Below are 10,336 nucleotides of genomic sequence, written 5' to 3'. Positions count from 1 at the left end.
TCCCACAGTCCAAAACTATCTTTTATAGGTTCATTAGTGATTCTTTAATTCTCTCTCAGGTGTGAATGAGACTGTAGGTTTGGTTGTGTGTCTCTGTGTGAAAAACGTGGTTTTCTGAAATGGAAGGGAGGAAGGAAAGAAGAATGGCTGGATGAATGGAGGAATGGATGGATGGATGGATGGATGGATGGATGGAGGAATGGATGGATGGATGGATGAATGAATGAATGAATGGATGGATAAATGGATAGAAGGATGGGTGGATGGATGGATGGATGGAGGAATGGATGGATGGATGGATGAATGAATGATTGGATGGATAAATGGATAGAAGGATGGGTGGATGGATGGATGGATGGACGGGCAGATGGATGGATGGATGGACGGGCAGATGGATGGATGGATGGATGGGTGGATGGGAGGTAGAGGGATGGATGAATGGATGGATGGGAGGTTCAATCCCCACTCAGGCAGCTCAATCGTCTGTTTTTCAGTGAATTCAGCTTCGTGGTGGTGAACACAGACACCCACTGGCTTGGTCTGCGATCCCTGAAGGAGTTGAGTGCCGGAGACGTGCGTCTGAAGGACAACCATCTGCTGTGTTACTCCAAAGCCATGAACTGGTCCTACCTTTTTCGAGACAAAAAGCAAAAAGTGGTTCAAACCCCCCTGGTGGACGTGTGCGGTGAGTCCAGAATCTTTCTCTGTCGTCCTGGCAGATGGCAGAAACACAAAAACACTCATGTTCTTCAACATTCATCCAGAGAGGAAGAATCAAACCTGCGACCAGCAGTGCTCGAGCCACGGCTGCTGGGGTCCGGGCTCCAACATGTGTCTGACCTGCCAGTACTTCAACCGCGGGCAGCGCTGTGTGGAGCGCTGCAACCTGCTGCAGGGGTGAGGGTGCTTCTTTTCTGGAAAATATAGTTCATTTTCATTCATTTTATTTAAACGTTTGACAAACTTTGCTGAAAATGTTATGTTGAGTTGTTTTAATACATAGTTTATACACCGGAATAACCTTTTTTTCAGTTTCATAACATTAAATGATGTTTGACTAGTATTTTGTTCTGCTTAGTGACACAAAAGTATTTTTTAAAGCATAGATTTCTTTAAATTTAAAAGATTTACCAATAATATTTGAACACTGAGAGTAATGTGTGTTTTTAAATGACAAACAACGTTGTGCAGTGAACCCCGAGAGGTGGAGGTGGACGGCAGATGTGTCAAGTGTCACCCAGAATGCTTGGTGGAGACTGGGACCCCGACCTGCCACGGACCGGTCAGTCCAGTTCATGTCTTTCTCAGCTGAGGTCCATTAAGCTCAGAAAACGTCCCAGTTATGCTCCATCATGTTCAAGTGAGACCAAAGAGAAGACAATTGATCAGATAAATACCAACTGGATTATATAAACAGGATTAGAGCAACAATTTGTGGGTTTTAGACACCTGGTCTAGTTAATTGTGAGGTGTAAGAACTGACTTATTCTGACCTCAAACGCTGCATGCACATGGTGTGCAGGTCATACACAAGTGTCTGTAGGACGCCCACACAAACTATAGTCTGATTGTCTAATTTCCTCATTTTTTAAGAGCATGGAACTTATTACTTGAACACTAAAGTCTCTGGATGCAGCACACAGGATGTGGAGGGGGTGGAAATAATGCAAACTCTGTACGACGCCCACATCTCACCTTGTTTACCCTTAGTTACCCTTTTGTGTTGTTAAAGTGTTAACTATGACCAGTCACCCGCAGCATGCCCGTAGGAAAATTGCACATCATCATTTTTGCTTTGATCTTCACATTTTGCCCAGGGGAGGAGGGATGTTAATGAGGGCTTGTTCTGCACTTTGTAATCAGATTACTTTAAAGGACTAGAGACTCTTCTTTGATCAGCTTATTAGCTCACATTTGTCGACCGTCTATTCTGTATTATTACTGAATCCAGCTTCTTTCTGCCCTCTGCAGGGGTCCGACCAGTGTTCCCAGTGTGCCCACTTTAAAGATGGCTCCCACTGCGTGCTGAGGTGCCCCCATGGAGTTCTCGATGACGAGAGCACGCCTATTTGGAAATATGCGGATCAGAAGGGCCAGTGCCAGCTGTGCCATCAGAACTGCACTCAGGGGTAGGACGCACAAGTCCGAGTCTTTGACACGTGAGCATGGAAGGAAACTCAAAGACTCACACTTCCACGGTCTTTCTCTGCAGGTGTACTGGACCAGGACTGTCGTGGTGCTTGAGGTAAAAACTCGCTTTCACTCAGCAGAGAAGTGTGTCCGACTGACACAAACTGAAGTCTTTGTCTTTGTTTACCGCAGCAGGTGTTTCAGTCTCAGCTGTGAAGCTTTCAAATATAATAATTGAGGAATTTCATCTGAAACTTGCATAATCAAAACACAACTATTCACGTTCCTCATGGATCGGTTCAAACCTCCATTTTTGGGCACAATTCTGTTGCAAAACTACAAAAAAAAAATAGGAATGTGTATTCTTTTAACCTCCCTAATAAGGAAGGAACAGTTAAAAAAATATTTTAATATAGCTCATGCCCACTGTAATGTAATAAAACAATATTACTGTATTTTGTGCACTGTAGGCAGAGGCGGTTCTAGCTAGTTTGGCGCTGTCAGGACTCAGCCAGTCATGCCTTCCTCCGACCACCAGAGAGACTAGCTTCCCATCATGCACCAGCCTCCAGTTCCGGTCCTCATCAGCTGATTCCCATCATGTCATCCCCCAGACTGTTTATATTCTTCTTTGTCTCTTTCTTCTTGAATACTGCTCTCTTGCGCGTTCAGTCTGAGCATTTGTGTAATGATTGCCTGCCTGTGTTTTGACCTTTAGCCTGTTTTTCTCGTCTTCCGCCGCCTCGTCCCTGAGTTTTACCCTGGCTTGTTTTTGGCTGTGAAGGTCCTGCTCTGTGCTACTTTGTTATTAAAACAGTTGCACATGGATCCACACGCCTCTGCCTCGTCCTTACAGGCGCCCTGGGCAAAAAACACCGATCTTTCTTTGCTCCCAGCAAACTTCTTGCAAAGAAGGATACATTCTTTAAATACTGTATTCACCCTTATTCGGGGGGGGGACACGCCAAATCCACGAATAGAAAGATACACACACACTCTGTTTCCGCCTGCGTCTTAACCAACCCATGCAGCCGAAGAATCTCCGTTACCGATCCGAACTCATCAAAAACACTTCTGATCACGCTTTGTAAAGCATTTATTGAAGAACATTGGAGTATTGATCAACACAAAGAGTTTTTTTTTTCTTTTTAATTCAGAACAATAGACTGTTCTGGAGCGTAATAAACACCTGCTCTGGATTATAATTATCCTTTATAGTTTTCTTTTTTATGCAGCTTCTCTTTGGCTGTAGTCTCACTGTTTTGACACTCAGTTGCGTCATCAGTCGACGCCCCACGTGTGCTTTGATGGTCCAACGCTCAATGGAAATGCTCACTTGAATTACCCAGATCGTTCTAAACCGACCAAGAGGGAAATGGTCTGGTCCGTACCGCTCAGTGGAAACCAGGCAATAGTTATTAAAAAATATATATATATATGTTTTCTGTTAGTGTTATACATAAAAATACTTAATTTATCTCAAAAACATTCACCAGATGCTAATTATTTGAAACTGTTTTCTCAGTACTACATAAACCGGTCTGGGAATGTTACTTTGAAGAGAGAATTCAAAGCTCACTGGATCGTAAATGGAATCAGGAATGTGGCTCGGGATCAAAAGTGAAGGAAACACGGACTAGTCACAGCCTGTCAGAGGCAGTTTGCGCTGAAGCTACTGTTAGGCATGTTTTCACTATGATCACCAGTGTTTCAAAAGTTGTACTTGTTCACTTTAGACATATACACCCCCCCAACCCCTCTATCCGTTTAGTGTTTATAGGATCCCCATTAGCAGACAGCTGCTCTTCGTGGGGCCTTTCATAAGAAACACATCATACAACACTATTCATAAGAAAACCATCAAAGCCATCCCTAAAATTCCTTATGGAAACACATTAAACTCACATTTTAAATAACAATTAAAGAGTTCCCACACCCAGAATCTTGATGCTTAAATCAATTACACAATCAAAATGTATATCTCACTAACTTTTACTCAGATATAGACCTTATTTTAAATATGTGGCTCCAAATGTGGCCTCAGTTGTTTTTTAAAAGCATAATGTGAACATTTTTAGATTAAAATTAGTGGTAGAAAGTTCCAAGCTGTTATTGTTCTAAAAAGAAAATGTTGGAATCGGAAAAAGGCCGTTTGTTGTATTTCTGGTGGGATAGCCAGATGAGTTTAGATTTGTTTTAAGATGGTTACAAATAAAACCACAGAATTCTGCAACTTGAACGCCTTCCAAGTGGAACTGACTAATGCTGACGATACTCTGTCATGAACTTTAAGCCACTGAGCTCAGAATGCATCTCATTTATGCTGGTGTTGTAAGTACATGTGAATGCCAGCTTTATTTTGCATTACCTGGACTTTATCTGCAGCTGTTTCTCAAGCAGTAGTCCATATTGTAGACCGTAGTCCTCGCATCAGTGATGACACTTCTTTACTTTATTAGTTATAAAATTCCTTATGACTTTTCAGAATAAAGTTTAGCTCATGTACCATTTTTAAATATATATCTTTACAAATTGTGAATATTTTTCTTTATCAAGTGATGTTATGACAATAACCCCAAGCAGTTCAGCCTCAGTTACTTTTCCAATGAGTCTCCCATTTACTGACGGATTAAGAACAGGTGAATCTTTCAATAAATAATTTGATCCCAACATCATACATTTAGTTTTTCTGCATTAATGATCAACGTATTTTCATGAAGCCAATTCTCCGCTGCTCTCAACTCCTCAATAAGATCTTGACTCAGATGGTCTGCGTTGGCGTCAGACATATAGATTGTTGAATCATCTGCATAAAGCGCAATAGTGGCATGTTTCAAAACAAAAGGTACATAATTTGTTAAAATTTAAAATAAAAGTGGCCCCAAGCAGCTGCCCTGTGGTACCCCACAACACAAACTTCCATTAAACAGAACAAATAATTGTAAGAATTATGACTAAATGCAGTGGATGTGTCCTGGTCAGTGTCCCGTTTAAAATCCTAATGTGTTTTACTTGAACATTCAATTATTTCTATATTGTTATAAAAATGTTATGACTATTATGTTGAGTGAATATATGAGACAAACCTTTAGAAACACAGAGAATCTAAGCAGAAAAGGAAAAAAATGACCCAACAGATCTAAAAGTCACTGACAGATGATCAGAATCAAAACTGCAATGATAAAATCTGTTTTAAATGATGATCAACAAAAAGGAAATGTTGTGTTCTCTCAGAACTAGCAATAACTCCTCTCTGGCGGTGGGCGTGGTCAGCGGGATCCTGGTTGCAGTAATCGGGATTCTGGTGGTTCTAGTCCTCTTTCGTCGGCAGAGAATTAAGAGGAGGAGGACTTTACGGCGCCTGTTGCAGGAGAAGGAGGTGGGACGACATTTTGTCTGGGCTGGAGATGAAACTCTAAATCAGACCAACGCTGAGCTCATGTGTGGATGTCTCTGCAGCTGGTGGAGCCTTTAACTCCAAGTGGTCAGGCTCCCAACCAGGCACTGCTGAGGATCCTGAAGGAGACGGAGTTCAAGAAGGTCAGGGTGCTCGGCTCAGGGGCCTTTGGGACGGTCTTCAAGGTAGGAGCGGTAGATTCAGTCATTCACTGAAGCTTTTGATTTGGACTCCAGTCTTGACTGTGCTCTGGTCTGTGTCTGCTTAGGGTCTGTGGATTCCTGAGGGGGAGAACGTTAGGATCCCAGTTGCCATCAAAGTCCTTAGAGAGGCCACATCGCCCAAAGCAAATCAGGAAGTCCTGGATGTGAGTGTTCAGGGTTGAGTCAGCTTTACTGTCAGATCGAGCTTGTTTTCTTTGGTAGTCTCTTGATAGTAGATCACAGGATTTCTGGATAACAGTTGTGCCACACACTCCACTTATTTATTTGTTTTTTTACCAAATCAATGCTGTAAATCACATGTGTCAAAGTCAAGGCCCGGGGGCCGGATCCGGCCCTTTGAGTAATTCTATCCGGCCCTCCAGATCATTTTATTTTATTGTTATTAATGACCTGATGTTATCTTGACCTTATTTCTAACTTGTATAATTTTGACAAAATATATTTTTATAGAGAGTAAAATATTTAAAGTTATTTAAGGTTTAAGTTGATTTATTCTGGAATAATATTCCTGTCTTTTTATTATTCATAATTATGTTAAAAAGTAACAGTTTTTAATTTTAAAAATTTGTCTTATTTAGCCTTTTTTAATTAGCCTGTTTTGGAGTGAGCCTAATATTTACATACGAGCTGTTTTGGCTAATTTAGCCTTTTTCAGTTTTTTCAACTGAAAACTTCAGCATTATCACAAACAAACTCATCAATTATCTGCTCATTGGGGATACTCATGCAGCTGCCTGACACTGACATCAATCTGTACAGGAAGCGTATGTGATGGCGAGCGTGGATCACCCTCACGTGTGCCGGCTGCTCGGCATCTGCCTGACGTCCTCCGTTCAGCTGGTGACTCAGCTGATGCCGTATGGCTGCTTGCTGGACTATGTCCGGCAGCACAAGGACCGCATCTGTGCCCAGTGGCTGCTCAACTGGTGTGTCCAGATCGCTAAGGTGAGCCTAAGTCTGACTCCACGGCTGTGCCTGAGGCGGACCCTCAGCCCACGGCCATCGACGTATGTGTGTGCATGCTGTGTGTGGTAAAGCACAGTTAATCTCCTCAGTCTGTTCAAAGGTCTCATTAGTACATTTGAATGCTGGGAAAACCAATAACACAAGGTCAGCAGCTCATGCTGGATTAACTTGGTTCATGTCCTGAAAGAGTTCTGCTCAGTTCTCCTTCATGTTTGGTGCTTTCTCTGTCAATTCTTTGATGAAAATCTTGTGCATGCAGGGCATGAACTACTTGGAGGAGCGCCACCTTGTGCATCGAGATCTGGCAGCAAGGAACGTCCTGCTGAAAAATCCAAACCACATCAAGATCACAGACTTTGGCCTGGCCAAACTGCTGACAGCCAATGAGAAGGAATACCACGCGGATGGAGGAAAGGTGAACATGATTTGATGTTAGGACGCTGTGACAAACCGAGTCTTCAGAAAGGAAAACACACCGTACGTGATGGCATCACACAGGTGCTGCAGATGTGTCGGCTGAACATTCATGATGTCTGCATGTGTTGAGTTTCTGCCGTGTGATTGGCTGATCAGACATTTGCGTTAACGAGCATTTGGACAGGTGTTAATAATAAAGTGGCCCGTAAGTTAATGAGTCTTCATTTTCAACTATTTGGTGTGTAAGTGATCTACAAATGAACATACCCTTTGAGGTTTTTCTATGGGTCAGACCAGGATCCGCTCAAAGTGAAACAGATAGATTTGAAATTTGAAAAACAGAGATTGTGAAAAAAAGAAAGTTTGAAAGCAGTTTTAAACTCAAAGATACATATTGAAAACTTGAAAGAATTATTAAAAACTTGAAAAAATAAAATTGAATATTTGCAAAAAAATAATATTGAAAACTTGAAAAAAATTGAAAACTTGAAATAAAAGAAAATTTAAAACTTGAATAATGGTAACAGTTTTAGTGTTTTTTTTCAAGTTTCAAAAGTGTAATGTTTTTTTTCCAATTTTCAATATTTTTTCTAGTTTATAATATTGTTTTTTTCAAATGTTCTTTCTTTTTTTCAAAATTTAAATAATTCCATCAAGTTTTTAATTTGTATTATCGAGTTTAAAACTGTCAAATTTTCAAACATTTTTTTTTAATTTACAATCCCTGTTGTTCAAATTTTCAATCTGTTTTTTTGTTCACTTTAAGCGGATCCTGATTTGACCCCATATCTTTCATCTTCCTTTTTTTAAATCTCGTTTCCTTCCCAGGTTCCCATAAAGTGGATGGCCTTGGAGTCAATCCTGCAGTGGACCTACACTCATCAGAGCGACGTGTGGAGCTATGGTGAGATAATTCAAAATAAGAATATTTTATTACTGCAAGGAGGAAAATACTGTATCTCCAACTTCCTTTTTGTCTACTTGTAGCAGCTAACATAGTACTTAGAGTTTTTTGGTTACATATTAAATCTTCTTTTCATTTTATTTGGTAGTTTAAGTTATAAAAACTTTCATTGTTTCTCAGAAACGAACATTTTTATAGATCATACGCTAGTATTGAAGATTTAATCAGTCTTTAATCCTGGACAAACCCCCATTCTTCTCTCTATAATGGTTTTAGTAAAATATCTGTATTGTTGGACTATAAAATTGTTTCCAAATGGAGTCTTTCTAACTCAGGGGAGTCCAACTCAATCGCAAAGGGGGCCAAAATCCTAAACACATCTTAGGTCGCGGGTCAAAAGTATAAACATTTATTGAACTCTCTAAAACTAAATATATCAAACTTTTAACCGTGACTTTTGAACATAATTATGAACTAGATATGTAGCATTACCTGTGATAATGCTAGTGTGAATGCCGTAATGACAGCTGAAGATGCTAGTGCTGATAGTTAAAAATGCTGAAATTGATAGCTAAAAATGCTGAAGCTGATAGCGGAAAAGGTTTAAGTTGATAGCTGAAATCACTGAAACTAATAGATGAAAACGCTGAAGCTCACTAAAATATTACCTAAATGCCAAATTAGCCTGATAAAACCTGAAAAAAAGTTATGTTAGCCAAACCAGCTAGCATGTAGCTGAAAAAAAAACTAAGTTTCAAAATAGCCTAAAAAACTGAAAAAACTTTAAATTAGCCAAAACAACTGACATATAGCTGAAATATTAGCTAAACTTCAGAATAAAATCTTAGTAAATAACAAAATAGTCCAAAAAGCTAACAGAATGACAATTTTTAAAACATAAAAACCATTATTGTTTAACATAATTATGAATAACAAAAAGTCAGGAATATTATTCCAGAATAGATCAACTTAAACCTTAAATAACTTTTAATATTTTACTCTCCATAAAAATATATTTGGTCAATATTATACAAACTAGAAGTAAGCGCAAAATAACAATGTTCCATTAATAACAATAAAATAAAATGATCTGGAGGGCCGGATAGAGTTACCCAGAGGGCCGGATCCGGCCCCCTGCCTTGACTTTGACACGTGTTCTAACTGTTAATGGTCTGCAGGGGTGACGGTGTGGGAAGTGATGACTTTTGGCTCCAAACCGTATGACGGCATCGCGGCCAGTGAGATCGCCTCGGTGCTGGAGAGGGGGGAGCGTCTACCTCAGCCACCCATTTGCACCATTGACGTCTACATGATAATGGTTAAATGTATGGAAACCAGGCATCCTAAACTGTTAATGTTAGAGTTGATTATCCGAGGTTAATCCCTTTTTTTCCTGCAGGTTGGATGATCGACCCGTCTAGTCGTCCCAAGTTCAGAGAGCTGATTAAGGAGTTCTCCCAAATGGCTCGTGATCCATCCAGATACCTCGTCATGAGGGTAACCAGTGATGATCAACTGCTCTATTAGAACACATTTGGTTTTCATTCAAGAGTTTTTAACAAATAGAAGTCTAGAAATAAAGGAACACATCCACATTTTAGAGAAACTTGAAGTGAATTCTAATCGAAAGGCTGGCTAGACAAAAGCAGCCCTCTGTAAGGCTTTAACAACACACTTTTGACACCATCTCTGAAGTTTTAGATATAAACCTGTTTCATGAGGACTCAGCATAATATAAGAAATTCAAATGTTTTTAGACTAAAGCCTCGTATGCTACACAGTATGGACCATGACTTCCTTTTTCTTTCATGGTGTTATAGTAGTCGTAAGGCTAGTCAGGATGTTTGTTGTTTGTTTCATGCTAGCTGTTTTGGCTGATTTAGGCTACTTTCAGTTTTTTAGGCTAATTTGGAGCTTAGCTATTATTTTAGCTTCATGGTAGCTGTTATGGTTAAATTAAACATTTTACCAGTTTTTTAGGATAATTTGGCATTTAGCTAATATTTTAGCTACATGCTAGCTGAAATATTAGGTGAAACAGGTGAAACATTAACACCCGATGTGTGTTGACATGTGACCCGATGTGTGTTGACATGTGACCCGATGTGTGTTGACGTGTGACCCGATGAGTGTTGACATGTGACCCGATGAGTGTTGACATGTGACCCGATGTGTGTTGACATGTGACCCGATGTGTGTTGACATGTGACCCGATGTGTGTTGACATGTGACCCGATGTGTGTTATAGGGTGACTTGCCGAGCCCGTCAGACACCAGGCTTTTCTCCCGCCTGCTGAG

At 40.2% G+C, this 10,336-nt stretch overlaps 1 protein-coding gene across 1 annotated transcript in view; it reads left to right on the top strand.

The window, feature by feature from the left end:
• The window catches only part of LOC112151354 (melanoma receptor tyrosine-protein kinase), a 49,897-nt gene that overhangs the window by 36,747 nt on the left and 2,814 nt on the right, over positions 1–10,336 (top strand). Inside the window, exons 12-24 of the mRNA XM_024280234.2 lie at positions 495–685; positions 765–897; positions 1,192–1,282; positions 1,972–2,129; positions 2,213–2,245; positions 5,365–5,509; positions 5,590–5,712; positions 5,796–5,894; positions 6,511–6,696; positions 6,977–7,132; positions 7,963–8,038; positions 9,217–9,363; positions 9,438–9,535. Coding sequence (XP_024136002.1) covers positions 495–685; positions 765–897; positions 1,192–1,282; positions 1,972–2,129; positions 2,213–2,245; positions 5,365–5,509; positions 5,590–5,712; positions 5,796–5,894; positions 6,511–6,696; positions 6,977–7,132; positions 7,963–8,038; positions 9,217–9,363; positions 9,438–9,535 — 1,636 coding nt within the window. The remainder of the gene's footprint in view (positions 1–494; positions 686–764; positions 898–1,191; positions 1,283–1,971; positions 2,130–2,212; positions 2,246–5,364; positions 5,510–5,589; positions 5,713–5,795; positions 5,895–6,510; positions 6,697–6,976; positions 7,133–7,962; positions 8,039–9,216; positions 9,364–9,437; positions 9,536–10,336) is intronic.

The sequence above is a fragment of the Oryzias melastigma genome, linkage group LG20, assembly GCF_002922805.2.
Source record: "Oryzias melastigma strain HK-1 linkage group LG20, ASM292280v2, whole genome shotgun sequence".
NCBI lineage: Eukaryota > Metazoa > Chordata > Actinopteri > Beloniformes > Adrianichthyidae > Oryzias > Oryzias melastigma.
The sequence above is the reverse complement of the archived record's forward strand: the minus strand, read 5'-3'. Positions and strand labels throughout refer to the sequence as shown.